General features: G+C 32.3%; 1 protein-coding gene across 1 annotated transcript in view; it reads right to left on the bottom strand.

Moving 5' to 3' along the window:
* LOC100646523 (rap1 GTPase-activating protein 1) overlaps nt 1–20,138 on the bottom strand; it is a 256,732-nt gene extending 236,594 nt beyond the window's left edge. The window contains exon 1 of the mRNA XM_048404325.1: nt 19,645–20,138. Within this exon, the coding sequence (XP_048260282.1) occupies nt 19,645–19,871 (227 nt within the window). The 5' untranslated portion in view covers nt 19,872–20,138. The remainder of the gene's footprint in view (nt 1–19,644) is intronic.
* Nucleotides 20,139–20,960: the final 822 nt, after the last annotated feature.

Genomic DNA, 20,960 nt, shown 5'->3' with positions numbered 1-20,960 from the left:
GACAATGATGAAACTTCAATTTACTTGAAATTTGAGACAGAACATTTTATAATAGTCTAATAATAAACTTGTGTTTATTCTCTCTAGTTATTCTCCGTATTAAAAAATATTAAATTATAAAATGATCCGATTTCAGAACAAACATGACGTTAAACAATAACCATCATTGCTTGACCTCTACCCCATATGGAAACATATACAACTCAGATCCCAAGCTATTTCTCAACTGTTACAAAACAGATCAAGATGAAACATAACCCATTTTCTTTCCCCGACACTAAGCTGTACAACAGAGAAAACCCCATCAAAATCCGTTCAGTAGTTTTTACGTGATACTCATATCAAGCGATACGATACGAGAGACAAACAAACATACGGACAAAAGCTGAAAAAGTTAGTTTTTTCGATTCCATACCGTACAAGTTGTTCCTTCGTGATTCGTTTTTTTATCATGTTTTGTTTTATTTGTTTGTTTTATCCTATGTACGGACACAATTCTTCTACCGTTTTATTATATGCATGCAATATAGAGACACAACCCTTGTAATTCTTTATTATGTGTATAGATAAAATTATATGTCTCCTTGCAGGCTGCAAAGTCAAAAGCAAATAGCTGAATCTTAAAACGTATCGAACAATGAGCTTCTTTAATTTAAAAAGGACGCGTCGCAGTTGGTAATCATAGTCTATACGACTCGGAGGAAGGGGATAAGAAAAAAACAAACTAACGGTCTTTCGTAACGTGTGTGCCACGTTTTTCCAATCTTCAGGTCGACACAAACGAAGATACGAATGTATTTGTTTGCGGTAGATTCTCTTGGGAAGCCACCCAGAGATAACAACTCCAGTACTGCAGGAAGTTCCACTAGCCGCATGCAGGCGACATTTCTTTGCTACAACTAGACGAGCAGATAAAGCAACCGTATACTACAGAAAAATGTTAGAAAATTACAATAGGTTTCTTTTTCCAAGTTTTATATAACGGCGAGACGTTACAAAAATTACAGTTATCCATAATTCGTATCTTATTAGATTCTTGGACGAAATGGAGCGCCATTCTAGTCACGACACGATCGTGAGCTGAAGTAAATTGAAATTAAATGTTTCTATCCCTTTTGTATCTTCCCCTATTACATAAATGCACGCGACTTCAAAAGAGACACGCTTCGTTCTGTAACAACATTGTTCTCGAAATATCGCGTTCAAAAATATTTTCATTTCGCAGCTGTGCACTCTGGTTGTTTCCATAGAATAAGAGATACAAACGTATTTTTACGTAGTGTAAATGCTTTTGTAAAATCGTCTGCTTATTTTTTTTATTATTACCCACAAAGGAAACGTACCCACGTAGTTTAAGGTCATTTTACTAGAAATATAAAGATATCATCATAAAGAGTATGTATTTATACTTCGTTATTCTGTTAATTAAAACAGAGCTTTGAAGTAATCTCTTTATTTAATCACATTGTATATACATATATACAACACAAAGGATCAAGCAATTTTTGGAAAATTGTGACTCGATATGAAAAATTAAAACAGAACTGTTTTATACGAAACTTATAAAAAGCAAAGCTCTGCTAAATACTAAACTTATACAGGGTGTCTGATAACCGCTTGTACAATCGGATGGGGGCTAATTCTACGTGGAAAATAATTCGAAAATATACGACAAATTTGTTCCTTACAACGTTTCCATTCCGGGAAAACCGAGTTTGAAAATTTGATAAGTATATTTATACTTGGTTAATTCTGGATTGAGCAAGGGTACATAATCGATAGGGGGTTACACTGTACCTAAGAATAAGTCAAAAATGTAGAATAAAATTTTTGCATAAAATGCTTTGTCTTTGTCTACCATGCGTGTGCGCTAGATCAATTTTTAACTAAACATGTTTAAACTTTATTCTCTTGAAAATTCTCTTCCATTTCCTAAATGGAAAAATATTATTTTACATCTTTGATTTATTTTCGCATGTAGAATAACCGCCTGCTGATTATTTACTCATATCTAATCAATACTTAGCCAAGTTTAAGTATACTCGACAAATTTCCAAACTTGATTTTCTCGGAAACGAAGCGTTATACGAAAAAATTTCGTTTGTCGTTTGGAATTATTTAAATTATTCGATGAAATGTAATCGTTGGTACAATAAATCTGTAGATATCTGTAGATGTAAATCTGTAGGTAGATAAAATCTGTTTATAAATTAAAATACTTGAAACATATACAAAATAGTTTAGGCATATCTAAACAAAAAGAAAGATCAAATCAAGCCTTAGATAGATTTGAAATTATCGATCGATAATTGCTCGAGCGGTTCGATTAAATCGAAGCATAAAACTAGAATCGGTAATGTTAATTTTTATGCGTTTCGTTTTGAACGTGAATCGTTGACTGTTTCTGATCACTACATACGTGTTCACATGTAATAACGACGATTTTAAGACCAATCAACGAGAGGCGAAAACGGGAAAGCATTTCTTGTTAATCGCGATCAGGGATGAAACCCAAACGAACATCGTTCCTCTCAATCGCTGTTGTATTGGATTGTCGCAAAAGTTTCTTTGTTCTATTACCACAAAATGGATCATCATAAAACGAAAGAAACTTTTGCGACAACCTAATATCTTCGTCATATTTTTCCACATAGAATCACTCCTTGCGGGTTGTAGCACCAGTTTCAGGACACCCTGTATAACGTATTGAAAGTTTTATAAAACGATATTTTTCTAGATGCTCTTGATCTGTAAAATCACATTATATAAACGTGCCCCCACTTTTTCACAATTCCGTGATTCCATTACGTAAGTACACGATTATTGTTCAATTCTCAGAAAATGACTTACTGCTGTAATTTGGTTTATTGCAACAAGATGGCATAAGAAATAGTGGATTTTACGATAAATTTGAAAAATAATCTTCGTAACATCACTGTTTCCCTCTTCTTTACAATTTACGGAGTCGTTCGATGCTTCTGAACGCTGAAAAATAGTGCATATCTTCCAGCACCCTGTACAAGACACGATGAAACAAGAGAACAACGGTTGTACAAAACGAGAACGCGAGATATGTTCCATCACGTGGTGGTTTCGTGAAAAAAGAAGCAATTAAATCAACCGGCGAGGATAATCGTGCGAGTACTTCTAGGTAACTCACTGTTTCTTATCTGATGAGCACCTAGGGGTCTTCGCGCCTTCACCAGACCCCTACAAGGGTATTATCGGGAGAAGCCATAAACGGTTACCTCCCACCACGTACAAATCTCTACGTTTAACCCTCTTTCTGATTTGCGCAACATGGTGAGTACGGTTTTTTCCGACGGGCACGAGGCTCCCTCGTGCGTTCGAATCACGTCCCACTCGGAGATCACTATCTCGATCTGTGGATTGAAAAATCCCATACGGTCCAATGTTGTGACACACGCTCTCGTGTACGTAAAAGTCTACGTACACCGTTAAAGTATACAATTTTACAGTAAAAGCATTAATTCTACGAATGGCACGCCAAGACGCGTATTGTTAAAATGTAACACACATGATTCATTCTCCTTCATCCTTATTAAGGAGAAAGAAGTATAAAATGCGATGTTACAAAAATTACATGAACCTGTTGTACATACGCCTAGATACACTTGTTGTACCTGCAATCATAAAAATAGTAGTCGTAATATAGTTTTATATTAATCTCTTCACAAGTCCCTTTCTTCATCCGAATTGTATAAGCATCAGTAATGACCTACAATAGTATCTACTTGATATTGATAAAATTAAAAATTTTGTAATTTCTGATGTAATTTTAGCCCCTAAATATTTGTTGGTTAAGTATTTTTATTATTTTAATGCCCTTTAGAAATGCATTAATAATTATTATATCGATTTGCGAGTATAGGTAATTTTGTAACAGTATATTTTGTTTTGTTTCTTTGGTAAGTTAGATGCACGAAATCCAGTAGGCGTTTGTAGACTTTCGTGATTTACTGTACGCAAATATTGTAAGTTTAAATAGGAAAAGTGATTTTATGAGCGTGTTTAAATGTCTTTAGATTATTATTGTGAAATAGTCGAGTTAATTTAATTTAATATACGAGAAATAATCAAGAGGCAGATGTACAAGTAATCACGAACAAAGTCGTAAAGCAATGAGAGGAAAGAAGGAGCAGAGATGGAAAAGTATAGAGTGAACTAAGAATATCCTGGCAAAAAGATCATGCCATCCAAATTGAGCTGAACAACGCACAAAAGTTACATACTTGTTTCTCTTTCATCGAAGAACGGGAGACCGAAAAATTGAATAATTCTATAGCCGACGTCAACGAATACGTGTATATTTTATTTTAAGATTGGAAACGTCGTCGAGTAGAAAATAAGCAATCGTACGTAGGATAAAAAATTGACAGCTGTTAAAATACTCGTAAGATGGGTTTTATTTTAAACCACGCACCATTAAATAGCATCGATCGTGAGGAAGTTCCATGATGGAATTAATCGCTGGAGTTGAACAAGAAGATTGATTGAACTCGGTGCTTTCATACACTGCCATCGAATTGGAAATATCAGGATTTATTTAAGAAATTTCTCGTATTCGCCTGTCAACATTAATAACACGGTAAAATTCCTTTATAGTATGTCTTTATGTATACAACAGTTTTCATCCTCATAAATTGTCCGCTATATATCGCTGCATATAACAAAAGCGATATCTAAAAGAATTTTAATTAGTGTTGGGTATAAGAGTGTAACAGATAAAGTAAAATAATGAGACAAACAGACACTGTTATAGAATTAAACGATATTGGTCAAAATTCTTTAGGATATCGCATTTGGAATATCTATCTGATCGAAAGGGTTACTGTTGCACACTACTGTATGCACAACTTCCTTTTATTTCCATTTTTAATATATTTTCCAAACATAAGGTTTTGAGATCGTTACCTTCAAACATTAGAGAAGAATTGCAATATAAGACGAGTCATATAAAAGATTCTTAATGTAAAGTTCTTTATGTTGACATTTAATGTGATATTTAGCATCATTCATTATACGGAAATGCCTGTATAAAAATGATACGGATAATGAAAGTTATAATTTCATTAGGAACACCACTGATGTTTGTAACTTTCAAGTATCAACAAATAACACGGAACTTCCAAATCCCGAAAGTCTCTTCAAGTAGAGAAAGAAATGTCAGAAATTATATAATTTCAATCCTTTAGATTTCAAAGTTTAAATTTACCTTCTATAAACCTATAAAGACTGTACTATGCACTGGAAAATTACTAAAGCGTTATGTAATAATTAATATTCCAAGAAAAGTTTATAAAGATAGAAATTAAGCTTTACTTTACAGTTTATTTTCTGTACCGTTAGTAAGCAAAATTTTCTTTCATTTACTTGCAAATAGGCTAGTTATCTCGTCTTCTGGAATAGAAACGTCTCAAACGTAAATTATCTGTTTCGGTATTTCTTGCTCTTTAATGTACCATTTTGCTTCCATCAAGAATAAGTTACGTTTCATATTCCAAGAACTAAACCAATTTAATGGAAATCCGGCTTAATCAACTTTTAATTCCCTAAGTAAAGAAGCTTTCGAGAGGTAATATGTTGCGATATTATATTACTGTTATTTTCATAAACTTTATTCAATTTACAAGAATAACATTACGATTTATATACGATAAATAACAATATTCTAAACAAAGATGCAATGATATATGGTCGACTATCATCTAACGATGCAAAGCCCTGATACAATTTAACGCAGCATCGATCTGTTTTATTTTTCCGGTCAACGCGAATGCATCGCAAAACAGCATAACATCCCTTAATAATCCCTCGCAATAAATGAATTACGGTTAATACCTCGACGTATCTGGATCATTAATTAAACTGATCCGAAGCTTACCCGTGACAACGTTCTATCGCTGTGTTAGCCCCCGTTTCAAGCGCGGGCAACGATCCCCTGGATCAAAAGGGGTTTCGTGGTCAAAATCGAACGCCCTGCAACCCCTCGCTCTAACCGAAAGGATAGAAGAGAATAGAATCCTTTCGGACGATTCAATTACGGTAACTCGAGCAGGGGTTGTGATCTGTAGCCAATACACGAGGCGAAAAAAGGGACAGGGAAGGATGGGATGCGCATTTCGGGGTGCATTTCGACTAGAATAGTCAATTACGGTTGCGTGGCGCGTGCTTTTTTCGCGAGCAATCTCACGGCATTGTGAAGGTGAAATTTAGCGGAATTATCTGGCTCCCTCCACGTTAGTCGACGCCGATCATTAATCCTTGTCGAAAGTTGCGAGTGTCCTTGAACCTTATGCCCCGCTGCGTTCATCAATTCTCAATGCAAAAATTGACGGCTGCAGCAGTGTACCCTGGCCGCGGAAACTTGGTCGGAACAAACGATATCGATTTCGAGACCGGATCGGACAGACGACGTTGATCCACTCTTTTTTGCGGCGAACCTGATAAAAGTAGAAGTGGATAATCTAGTTGCGATGTGGGCTCACGTACCGACATGAATAGAGAAAAGAGAAGCTATATACCCTGTAGGCTGTAGGTATCGTGTTCAAGAACTCCAGAGGCTCTTCAGAACGAAGGAACAGAAGAGACGAGATAGATCAAAGGAAAATTATACGATGAAAAGCTTTCGCTCGGTTTAATGAAGCAAAACGATTCGAAAAACGATTCGGAACACGAATCGAATATTGTTCTACGGGATTTATAAACCATACAGATTGGCATAATAAGCTCGTAATAACTGTTCGTTAAACAATTGCAGTTATGATAATAAATTGTGGTTCAGGCTGGATTGTGCATAATAGGACTATTAAATGAAATGTGTCCTTTTTATATGTCATACGCTGGGATATGTGCTGTTTGTGTATTGCAACATTACGTACGAAACAAAGTAAACACCGGTAGTTATCTAGATTTGTAGACAAAATGTTATTTTGACAAAAAGTTACGAAAGTATTATATGAATCTTAAATCGTAAATGTAGCGGATTTATAATTAGACAACATGGAATTAGATAACTCAATCAATATATAGTGTAATATTGACTGAACTGTATTCTTATATTTTCAGTATTTTTTAAAAGCATTGCACATGTTCTTACTAATCATATTAATTACTATTTTAATAGTTGTATTTCAAATAACATTTACTGAGAATGAAGAGAAAAAGATATGTTTAGTATACAGTAAAAAAGTTTATTACCGTAAACATTAACTCCTAATGTACTCACATATATACACATACTTATCTAATATACTTGACTACTACTATGTAAAATGCTGGAAAAAGGACTTGATTTTTAGTTTATTCTATACTTGCAAGAATTATTAATCTTTCTATCTTGAAAAAGAATCTTAAAAAAACCTTCTTCGCAAGTTTTTATTTGCATTTTTAGATGCGATTTCTCTACAGGTTTTAATTTTATAGCCCGTTCGACAACAATTTTAATAAGTTTTAATAAGCAATTTTAATAAACAAAAACATCTGTTCGATTTTATCATCGTGAGCGACCCAGCTTTTACATGAATTAATATTTAATTTCCATTTCCCGCGCAATATCGACATGGAAGACGGCGTCGAAGCGTCGCTTATAATGTCGCGTTACTTCGAAACCCCCTAACAAAAGCTTTAATTAAAATTCTTATAGCGCTACCGTCAATAGATTCGATTCCATCGACGAAGCGGAGCCAGTAAAGAGAGAGAGAGAGAGAGAGAGACGCGCGTTATTTCTTATTAATAAACTTCATTTATCTATAATTAGTCCTGAACCGCGTACTAATTACAAAACACAAAGCGGTCCCCATCTAACTGTATCACGGTTTCTTACATTGAGAATGAAATTCCCGAGAAACTACTTCCTGATTCGGCACGTTACCATCTACGAAGCGAAATCCTACGGACTGAAGTTGAAACGATCCTCCTCGGGATTCTCGGACGATTTCTCGAGCATGCAATTCCTGAAAGAGAGAAAACGAGATCTCCTCACGGTATCTGCTTCGAGGCGGAAACACGAGGCACCAATACAGAGAAAAAGCAGCAGGGAATGACTGGACACGCGAATGGACATAGCACATTTACCTATGTAGGAGATCAAAGGTATCGTGGAGCACGCGTGCAACCTGCTACAACTGATCCTGCTCCCCATGGAGTCGCCTTCTTTTCACCAAAGTACCGGGAAGTACGCGACATGAATAAAAGTTCAAATTACCGCTTAATCGTAACGAACGACTAAACACGATGGACTTTTGGTTTAATTCTTCTTGGCCTAGTTTAAAGTTCGAAGAGAAACATTTCTACCCTGAACACATCCGACACGCACTCATGGTGGCAACGCAAATATTTTCAGTAGAAACTAGTTCTTTTGACTATCTATTTGACCGAGGAATTTAGTCGAATTTCATTGTCGCGTAACCATGATACTGTTTTCGGAAGTTTTTTCGATTGAAGAAGATTACAGCAGAAGAACACGATAAGTCAAATTTTATTATATAGTTTATCTTATATTTGTACCATAACAATTTTAAGATTCAGTACGTTGTTAGTCAAATCTTATACTATAGAAATTATCCTTTTATTTGGATTTAGAGCTAGACATACTTTTTTTCATTGTCTTCAAAGTCTTAAAAATAGCGCGTGATCATATTAAAATATTGAAAATAGTAGAATGCTACTTAAAATAATTAGATGATCGACTTTCGAAAACTGCGTCAATCTATTAGCTACTTTTAAAGCACTGACATTTTTAGATCTAACAGGTTGTTTTCTTTCTCAGTAGTGTGATATTAAAACCCTCCTGTTTGGTCATCAAGTGACTTTAAAATCAGAAAATAAAAAGGAATATGATCTTCAAGCGATATCGTTCGATACGATTGTAGATGGAAAAAAATGTTTAACTTTTAATGCTTTAACTTTAACGTTCTCCATGCGCTATTTGCTTGCCTCTAGATACAGCTTTGCAGTCTTATGACAAGGAATATCTACATAATTAAACAGCTTCTGAGAAAAGTGAACTTCCTTGACATTAAAATCATTTAACCATTAAAACTTCTGCTGCTTGTATCTTTCGCAAACTTGACGCAACTTTATTACCGCAAATGAATAACGTGATGAAAATACTAGAGATCTCTAGGATAAGCTAGATTTAAACAATTTTTAGCATTTTAATCATTGACATAACGATAAATCGTGGCTTCAGCGGCGCTATAAAATTCTAATAAAATCCTATTTCTTACAGAGAAACTTTGTTCTCCTTCCAAGAAAAACTTGCCTTGCGGAATTCTTTGACTTTAGACTTAATCGTTTCCGAATTTTGACGAATAAATAAATATTCACAAAGAGATCAGACTGCTTGAATTCAACGAAAATAAGGCTACAATTTTTATCTTTTTTTACAAAACTTATATTTCGTATTGACAAAGAAACATGTCATGTCTATACAGGGTTATAAAAGGAGACTCTAAGACTTTATGAGTCTATAATCGCCACCAGGAGGAATAAGAAACGTCGATGTTTTCCATCAATTTGGATATAAAACCGATAAACTATACGTGACATTTACTTTTTTTTCCAAGTGTTATATTACACGATATACATTTTCTACCCTGTATCATCAATCTACCATAGTAATCGATAGATGATAAATAAACGAAAATCTGTAAGCGTCTCTGCGAAAAGAAATTCAACGAATAAAAATTGGGAAATTACGAAGTTCATTCTCATTCTGTCACCACCAGAAGTTTTGTAAACTATTCTTTTTTTTAATAAACTCGTATAATTACTTAATCCTCGATCTGCATGCTGGATCGTCTTCGGCCAGTAATTTTAAGTGACTTTTCATTTTCCCCATATTTTTGTTTATATCTTGCTTTGCTTAAAATAATAACACGTAACAGTAAAAACTGTCAGATGTTATTCTAGAAACTTGGAAGAGTATTTAAGGATTTTCGGGGATTTTCTCAAACACAAAAACCTAAAAAAACAACTGCATCATCATGAACGACCCAGTATACAGAAAAAGTAAATATGTCGGAAAAAGTAAGATTGCAGATGGAGTGTTAACTACTTAATTCACGTCGTGAATTGAAGGTAATAAAATAAAGGCTATAATACTAAAATATGGAATGAAGTTAAGCAATTGGAACAAATTCGAAGATGTCGACGCTACTCGATCTTGAGACTCCTAAATTCTGTTATTGCCTACCAATAACAGTGGAAACCTTGTTCGCAAGTTGTCTGCCAGACGAAATCCGCTAGAACCGTACGATCTAAGACCGCGACATTTACGTCGAATGTATTGAAGGAGGAAAAGTAAGTGGAACGGGATGTACGAGTAGCTTGGAACAAAACGAGCAAACCGTCTCGTTCAGGCTTCCGTTTCCGACATTTCCGGACCGTAGTCAAGGTCATCTCCGTTCTTCCATCAGATCGTCCCACTTATTGGCACCGATTGCATAATCTCCCGTGTTACCTCCTGGCAAAACTAATTTATTACTCAACGATCATCTCCGCTCGTCCGATCGACTATCGTCGGTGGAATGAGGATGTCCTCTATACCCTATACCCTTCCCTGGTATTTCGCTATACACGACCCCCTTGATTATGTAAAAGAACAGTTTGTGTATGTCATGCTAAATATTATACGTATACACACGTGGACCTGAACGATGTTACATCGAGAGAGCGATCATCAGACACCCGACGCGTTGTAAACGCGGCTGTGCTTGACAGCCAATTTCAAACCATTTCCATGGTCAACTAATCCAACATCAAATAGGGTCAAGTTATTTTACACTCCGTTATTCATAGTTGAAAATCATTCATCGCTTGGACCGTGTTGGTGAACGTTTTAAAGTTTGTTTTAACGGAACTGGGTTAATTTTATATACTATATTATACCATATTATATTATATGTTAGGTTGTCCGAAAAGTTTTTTTCGTTCTATAAGGAAATAATGGATGCACAACATTTTCCGTTTTATATTATTTTATCGAATTACGTATGATCCATTTTATTCTATCAAAATAAAAATCACAACGTCTGACAGATTAGGTTTCATGTTTTTATAAAGATGCATCGTTGCAAAAGACGGGTCTGTAAAAGAAAAACACTTTTCGGACAACCTAATACTATAGCGCGGAAGGTAATGCAAGGTGTTAATTATGATCAAAGAATCGTAAGTTATTTTACGATTCATTGTGCGTTGAAGTAATTTTTATTTTACGGTATACATAGAGAAAAAGAAATTTGATTTCTTTACTTCGTAGAATTTTAGTCGTATGATGTGCAACGTGTGTGATTAAACGTTACGTGTTACAATTTTTTAGAGTACTTTCTATGCTAGTGGTTATTTTGTTGAAATATTTCAGATATTCGAATTAAATTTATAATTTCTGATCGAGAGATTGGGTAATAATTACTTTGTTATAAATTGTTCGGGTTATTTCGTAATAGTATTCACATTCAAGAATTACTCGTCGTAGGTTGCAAATATTCCTGAATTAATTATCATCCAATCTCCATCATTTCATTGTATTTATCATTTGGAGTACACGATTTGCGGCTTTTGAGTAAATCTGGTTAAAATCTTGCTCGGCTAGCAAACAACGAAGACAAATAATAAATACATAATGGTCTTCAAACTACTGAATACAAGTTTAAATAATAATATGTTAAAACAAGGAAATTCATTCGGAGTTTCCTAAAAATTAAATATTCTACGTATTCAATTCATTATTTATATAATTTATATAATCAATAATATGAATAATTTCAAATTGGAAATTAACTGCTATTCTGCTAATTATTGATTAAATTTAGTTTGTATTCCAACGAATATGTAAACGAAACTGATAGGAAATTAAATTAATTAAAACTGATTAAACAAATGTACTACTATGTTTAATATGTAATTAACGCTACATATATTTAAAAGTGTTAATCGTAATAACGAGACGAGGATATCAGAATTGTTACTTTTACTAAACGTCATAATCAAGAATAAATAATGAAAAACATGTATGTTCACACGCAGTTTAATAATTCAGCCATTACTCTAATAAGCACATTAACAAGGTGTACCAATTAATTAGATTTTGTCGCGATAATGAAATCAGAAAGGTTAAACTGAAATGAACTTATGTGAACAAAGCAGCATTGTTTAGAAGCTATTATTACGCACAGATGACTTGATATCAGTCTTATAATCAGAATATTATTTTAGCTTTTAATTATAGGCTGCATTCTCGTGTAACGAATAAGTGCTAATTTTTACTTCAATTCCGTGTGCGAACACTGTGTTTCCTTAAGAAGCAGCAATTATTATTAAAACTTCAAATGCAGATTTGTGAAAAGAAATCATTGTTTATAAAATCATCTATTTATTAGCATTCGTTATGTAAACTGTATCATTAATGGTAGTTTTACCTCACGCTTATTGCTTTTAATTTGTTTTTAATCTTAGCAGGATTGTTTAGATATTGGAAAAAAGGGAACAAATAACAAAATATAAAAAATTGAAAATGCCCTTTCCAGACATATATTAATATCTTATTTTATATATGACTTTTTAAGTATAACTTGAAAATGATCAGTGGTAATGTCTAAAGTGGAGCAATATTTTACGAAACATCCTGGAAATTTCGAAGCAACTATTTTATTTTTTCAAGCCATTTTAAAATATATATCTAAATATAAATTTTTATATAATTTATACATAGATTTTAAAATATATATATTCATAATTAATAATTATATATTAATATATACTCATATATATAATAATTCAATTTTTATAAATTTTTTTATAAAAAATGCTCTATTTTTTATAAAAAAGTTATTTTTTTAACAATATCTTCCTTCCTTTAAAAAAACATTCCCTCTCTTCTATTTTTTTATAAATTATTCCAATAGAATTATTTAATTCTATTGAAAAAGAATTAATATTAATATATTAATATGTATACATATGTATAGCGAAATAAGAACGTTACTAATTAACACTTACTAATTCTTAATGGAAGATGAATTTTATTACAATAATATATATACATAATATGTAATATACAATAATAATATATAATAATAAATATTTTGAAAACGAAAATAACGAATAAAAATGATTGAGAATACTAAAATGACTATGTCATAGAAAACATTTTCTTAGTTCGATCAATCATCAACAATCAGCATCTGTTTCATTAGGATAAAATTGCTTCTACATCACAGATACGAGAATTTTTGATTACATAGACACATAATCGAAAGTCAGGTGATTGTACTTTGTGATTATCAGATTCTCGATAAAAAGTGTCGCTTCACCGTAGCCAAAATCAATAAAAGAATTTCTCAAACATGTCAACCACGGTTTTATCGAAGTTTTAATAAATGAATGCATCGTGTGTTCTCCTGATACCATCCTTATCAGGTTATCAGTAAGCAAATACGCCTGATGCGTTAACATATGAAGGATCTGAAGAAATTCTAGCGGCTGAACAAATGTGACTTAAAAGGACACAATTTTTATAATGCATCCGGCTTGGAGAAGCATTTTGGTACTTCCGCTCGAAAAAATCAGTAAAAGGAACTTTGCATTTTTCGCGTTTTTAGTCAGCTTTTTATTTCCAGACAATCTTCTTGAAGAAGCCAGCAATGAAATACGATCGTGGCCGAACTACTTCTTTTCAACCTCATATTTATTCAACAGGTTAGTCGGAACGAGTATAAAAGTGTTTACACTTGTTGAATAAGACACAAAATTAATATAGCTTCTATTTTCCGCACTTCGTCTACTTCCTTCAAGAATCAACTTTTGCAAGTAAACTTCTCTTACGTAAAAATATCTAAGCATATCCATCAAATATGTATAGAATCGTTTAAACATACTACTTCACCATGAAATTTAGAAAATAAAATTAACGAAATAAAAATTATCATATGAATTTATCTTTGTTCAAACTTTTTAAGGGAATTACAATAGTTTCTTCCATATTCGAATCTCTATATTAATATCCTATGCTTCCAAATAGCTTTTCACTTTTTTTGGAAACCTTGTCTAAGTTGTATCTTCAATTGTATCTGAGTTGTACTTTTGAAATACATGTAGGATATGTATGATATGTTTCTCATATTTGCAGAATGATCCTTACTAAAATGCAGAATCAATACTTGCGCAGATTGATCAAACATATAAGAAATTATATTTAATTTCGTAGTGAGTCAACGCTTCGTTTATAAGCGACGAAGATTACATACACGTAGGTTTTTCACAGATTGAAATTGCAAGCGAAAATAATCAAAACGTCTTCTTACACTAAATCATCCGAAAAACTCAGAGAAAGGCTTTTGAGGTACAAAAGAATGATTTATGTTAAAAAATGTATGTAATCAAACAGCCGAAAAAAAATAGGATTCTTAAATATTGAAGCTAACAATTTTCTTAAGATCAGAAATGTGGTTGTTCCATTATTCGAAAAGTTCCATTATCCGGACATTTTTGTCCAACTATCAAATCAAATATGAGATGCTTTACTGCATTTATAATAGAAATATAAATTACAATTCAACAGGTTAATATTCACAGAGCGAGCATAAGTGTTTACACTTGTTGAATTAGATATATATAAAACTATAATTCATAAATATATGTATACATCGAAATTTACAATTTCATTTTAAATTATTACCATGTAACTTGCAAAATACATTTCTCTAAAATTGTTGTTTTGTATAATAATATATAGTTTAATGAAGAACTAAATGACACAGTTTCGATAAAAATTAGAGATTGTGATTTTAAATATTGTTGTTTCAAACGAATTAATATAGATATTTAAAATTTATTTATAATTAATTTATAATTAATATAGATATTTAAACGAATTAATATAGATATTTAAAATTTAAAGATATTTAAAGATAATATAGATATTTATTTCTGTACAAGCATTTGTTTGAAATAAGAAATTGGAGGGAAAACATAACGAGTGATTTCTTTTGTACAGAAAGAACTTTTTTCAGTTAGAGAATAAGATTAATGGGATTTTTACTTTCCAATTTTAGCCTGTTTTCTTCCTGCAGCTTTTCTTTCTAAAATTGTGGGCAATTGTGCCTGCATGATGGATTATATCGATTCGAATGCAGCAAGCGATAAACCAGGTTCTTTCCTTAGATTCTATATTACGAAATCAATCATAGATGAAGGGTTACGCGTATCATCGAAAGTAAATAACATTGCCTTACGTCAAATGTCCCCATCGTTTAATTAAATCGTCATATATTCTCGACATTCTAATAACAGCCAATAAATTTCTGAGATATTGAAGGATATTGAAAGATGAATGGCTGATTCTACGTATAAGAAACCGTAAATGAAATTTCTGACATTCTACCTCACAGATTCCACTACAAACAACCTCGAGCTTGTGAGTCATATGTAAAACTCGTTATGTCATAAAATCTACATACTGCGTAATATTTTTTTTTTCAAGAATTAATCTATTATAACCATGATCTATAGGAAGATCTCCTTATATGAAAAATCAACTTCCTAAGATTATAAAATAACATTTGAATATATAGGTATACCAACACGATAGATCTCATCATGTATGAATTCTGCTTCGCTTCCCTCGCATATTCGATAACATTCCGCGCAAAATTTTTGACCTTGGTCTCATTCTAAAATCAAAACAGATTATTTTCATCGTACATTTGTCGCTGACCTATTTCAACTCGAATTATTTACCGTTTTCGTTCATGGTACGAGTGCAAACGAGCAACAAACTTCTACGACTTTGCCTGTAGTCGTAGAGACTAGCCGAACCGGAGACACGTTATTTTCCTCAAATAATTCCAATCGTTATTGCGACAATTTGACGACGCAATAAACATTTCCACGAGACGTTCGTTCTGTCGACAAATGGTACCAACTCGAGCACCCCGCGTCATTTAGAAAATGCACCTTCCTCGGATATGACCCAAGAGGATTTGGGTCACGAAATATAGAACGCAGCCTTAATTCATGCATAAAAATATGTGCCCAAGAAAATATTCAGCTTTTTTATATTTACATTTTCGCCTCGATATGGCTCGAGAAGCCACTCGTTCCCTAGGGTAATTTAATTCGTACTTGAGCACCAGATAAATTTGTGAAAAAGAAATCTAGTTACATGGACTTTATACACGCTACTTAAGACATTTTATTACATTACATAAATATTAGACACGATAGTATACGTTTCTTACTATTATTATTAGAAAACATTAAATAACTGAGCAATACAACAAAATTGCAACGAACTGTCTGTAAAGTGCGATTTGAAGAAATTTCTATAGATTTAATTTAGAAATTCTTCTATAATAATTTTCTCGCTTAAAACTCGTGTAAGTTTGTGGCCAAAGCCAAAATATTTAAATAAAATGAAAAAATATAAAATATTAATATCTTTTCCGATTCCGTTTATATTTTATCGTATACTTTTTGTTCGTAAACAAATACTCGTGACATGACACAATGCTATTTCGAGTAATTTGATAAGTTTGCTATACTTATCTATAAAAACATAGTTTTGCATCTAGTCAAAATTAATTGTAGAAACAGTTGTAAAAAATATATAGCTTATTATATTGGCTAAAATAAATATTACTATGAAAATTGTACCTAAATTTAAATTATCTAATGAATTTTATAAATGTAAGAATGATACAAGAAATAAGTCCAGGGCCCTCTTTCACTACTAGATTAACATCATTAGCGAAATATCCCAAGTTATAAGTTACAAGTGATCGATATTAATAAATACACTTACATAAAATAATAGATTTTGTAACAGAACAAATGAAATTTTACAAGTAAATTTTACAAATTATAGGTAAATTATCCGATTATTCTATTTGATGAAAAATTATAAAATCACAAAAACAGTCTCCAATCTATCATTTGAAACCTGTTAATTCACCAATATTATTAGTTAATAAACTATTGTACAAGAGAACCCAAGAATATATATACCTCGTACGTGTCGTGAATAACGTAATTCTCCTAAATATGAAATTACTCCTGTGACAGAAGAGTGTAGTAATATGTTATTTAGTAAAGTGTGTTGAAATGGGCTAAAGTTGAAATTTATAGAGCCAGTTTTAAACTCGACGTTTGTTTCCATACATTTGATTCGTCTTTATTTGTAGATTGTAGGGCACGTTTATTTGTTTTGTACGTGTACGTTTAGATGTACAGTCGGCCACAAAAAGATTCGGACGCCATGCAATCTTAATTCCTAACTTCTATATTTTCAGTAAATGTGCAAGGATAACAAAAATGTATTACATTGTATTATTTACTCTATATAGATAACAGTAAAAAAAGAATTTTTGAGTTATTATTTACAGTTGTCTAAATATTAAACGAAACGCTGAAAAGGTGTGACTTTTTATGTCACAAAAAATTTAACACTAATTATACACATAAAACTAAATAATTAAATTATAGCACGCTAAAAACTAAAATTGATAATGATCAGTCACAAATGTTTAATTTCTAGTCGGTTATCCCATATGTTCGATGACATGGAGTACCTAAATATAGGGTTTGGTACAGTGAAAATAAATTCTTTTAAATAATCAATGCTGATTTATTTCCATTCTACTTCTAAATGTTTTCTTAATTGTTTCTTAACATACACTACGTATCATGAATTGACTTTTTCTTTTCCTAGTGAAATACATATTATACAATTTGTTCGGGACATACGGGATATGCAATGTGTTCCCGAATACCCATATTATACAATACAAATATATATATATATATATATATATATATGTATTCAAAACTCGTACCTAGACTTTTGCGACTTTTGGTTCATTGCGAAGCATTCTTTACAAACATTGTATACAAACATTGGCACTACTTAATGGCGAATTAAACTAAGAAATTTCTGAATGTTTATCTTGCGTCCACAATTTTTTGTGAAATAAATATTCGCTCTTTATCAGTATTTCGATTAATGTTTAGACAATAATAAATAATTTGAAAGATTTTTTCTACTGTTATATGTATATAATAATATTATATATCTATCTATATATATACATATATAATATAACATAATGTAATACAATTTTGTTGATCCTCGTACATTTCCTGAAAATATAGAGCTTAGAAATTAAAATTGTGCAGTGTCCGAATTTTTTTATGTCCGACTGTATGTATGTGGTATACAGTCTGTGGAAATGTTCAAGGTATTTGAAAGGTCGGTTTGCCTACAGGATTAGAATATATGTAGAAATATGTGAACAATCGATATGGGACACTGATTTGGAAGAACTAAATCGTTCTAATATTTGTAGGTTGCTGTTATATATAGATAATATTCGGGTAGAAAATCAGTGAAGATAACTACATTGACAATTCCATAATTTATGAGAGAATTAAATTCAAAATAATATAACTCTCATTTCTCTCTTTCCCTTATTCACTGCACCGATTTTCCGTTTTTAGATGAAAAATTGAGATTATCATATGTATTTTAGGATATAAATTTATCCGGCTCTATCTGCTAATCCTGAAATAAATTAAGAAAGAATTATCCGGTTTGTGAAATTTTTGTCAAAATATTTTCACAATATCATGAAATACAAAGAATGTAAGACGCCAAATATTTGAAAGTAATTCTTGGAAAGAAGAACAAACTCATCGATTGTTCCATGCAGAATTATATACATTTTTAAGAATAGCAGCTTTGCAGTGAATTCAGATATAATATACAATTACTTCACTGTGAATGATTCAATTTTTACAGACATTCATTTTGTAACGAATTTTGCAACGAATATGGGAAGAAACAGATATTTTACGATATATTAATAATTATTGTAATCTGACAAATAAATATAATTTTTGCCAGTTCCGCAACATATATATGCATACATTTAAAAAAAATCATCACTTATTAAGTATCCTATTGTATAAATTATAATGATTATTACATTCACTAAAGGTAAAGAACATTGTTATGAATTAGAATCTAATCGTATTATGAATTAAGATCTAAAATTACTCTGAAGTTATACTTTGTAACAGAAACTCAAACAAAATAGAGGCATCTAAAAGCGATATGTTTTATTACCCATTATGTATAAACCTAATCTATAATAAATATTTCTTAGTATTTTTTGCTCAAATAAATAAAACAAAACAAATAAGTAAATAAAACCCTAATACGAAGTCAAATATTTAAGTATCAACACTTCAAAATTGATATATATCATAGCTAAAGTTAATACATATTGCGTAAGTCATAATACCAATTATACAAGGCAATGACTACCATAAAGTTTCAACATTTAGCTCATTTAAAATCAGCTCAATATATAAGACCTATGAATTTCACTTTTATTATTTTAACAAACCACACATATCATAATTTTTTCCAAAATTAACCTTTCTTTTAAACTTTGAAGAAACAAAAGGTTTCCTAAACGATTCTTTTCTTAACTATAGCTAAGTCAGTGCGCGAGCGCGGTTACCCAGAATGAGCCCCCGAAGGATGCACTGACCCGGACAATTCCGGAGCTAACCTCCCCTACCAACATAAAACGCGACCACTGCTGATCGAAATCGGCCTACCTGTGGATCGCCATTCGTGGTTCCGGTGACGTGGTATGCCCGCGACATCCGAGGGCTGTCGGAACCTTGAGAAGGTCACAGGAAGACAGATGATGCCCATATTCACGACAATTCCAGGTGTAACTACCACGATCGTCTTCCTTTACGGATTGCTGTCTCCTGGGACCGGCATTGTCACCTGTACCGCCACCACCCTCTGAGAGATAGCGAATTAGGGGACGACGCATCGCATGAGGATTCTATTTCACCGGCACATTCGAAATACCGCCGCGCGAAATTAACAAATGCCTCGATCTCTTCGTATTCGAATGAATCAACAGATATCACGTGACTATGGCAATAACCTGAAGTAGTTTGTCCAACAGATCGTTCAACAGGAAAAATCCGTAGCAATTTCTGTCAAGTGTTTCTGATTTACACGGCCGTTTCGCTTGAACACTACACGTCGATCACGTTCATATTCCGGAACGACGTAATCGCGGCACGAGTCCTCGCGAGACTATGTACGTACTTCTTGCGCGAGTGTTTACGACCATACACCCCCCACCCTCCTGCCCTACCACTATTTGTCTTACCTGCCACCCACAGTCCTGAACCGTACCGAGCAACAAACGTTAGCCGGTAAGGTGGATAGCTTTAAGGGGTTGATACTCGTATTCTGTATTATCGACTGCTTTTGTAGATGTCATTACTAGTCTTTGTTTTAATGTTTCTAATAGTATAGCTAAATGCAATATACCTATTGCGTTACTATTAAATTAATTGTGTAATAGGTGTAGAAAAAAAGTTGTATAATAATATAATAATAAGTATCCATTATCTTGTAATTATTTAATGAACTATATACATAAATGCAACTTCTATATTTTGGAGTAGTTTTGTATTAATTTATGAAGTTAAAAAAGAAAAGATGGTATTTTGTATTTCAATCATGTACTTCTTTATTTTATATTATATGTTATATATTATAGGTTACATGAACCATGCAGTATTGATTAAGGTTTTCAAATACAGTACCTTAAATGCAAAGATTATGTTTATCACAATTGAAGCAATAGGAAATTGAAAGCAGACGCTCAGCCATTAACCTAAAAAAATTTGCATAAATAACTATTGAAAAATACACATATTAGATGAAAATTACTCTATCTTTATTTCCTTGATATTTATTTAACATTTAACATTTTCATATAAAATATTTAGCCATAAAAGTAACAATTTATATATTTGTTTAGTACTTGTATATTTCTTAAATTCTTCTTGTTCAGCAAATATTTCTAATGAAAGTATATGCATACAAAATAGCCAACTCTGAT

This window comes from Bombus terrestris, chromosome 3 (genome assembly GCF_910591885.1).
Source record: "Bombus terrestris chromosome 3, iyBomTerr1.2, whole genome shotgun sequence".
In the NCBI taxonomy this organism is placed as follows: domain Eukaryota; kingdom Metazoa; phylum Arthropoda; class Insecta; order Hymenoptera; family Apidae; genus Bombus; species Bombus terrestris.
The sequence above is the reverse complement of the archived record's forward strand: the minus strand, read 5'-3'. Positions and strand labels throughout refer to the sequence as shown.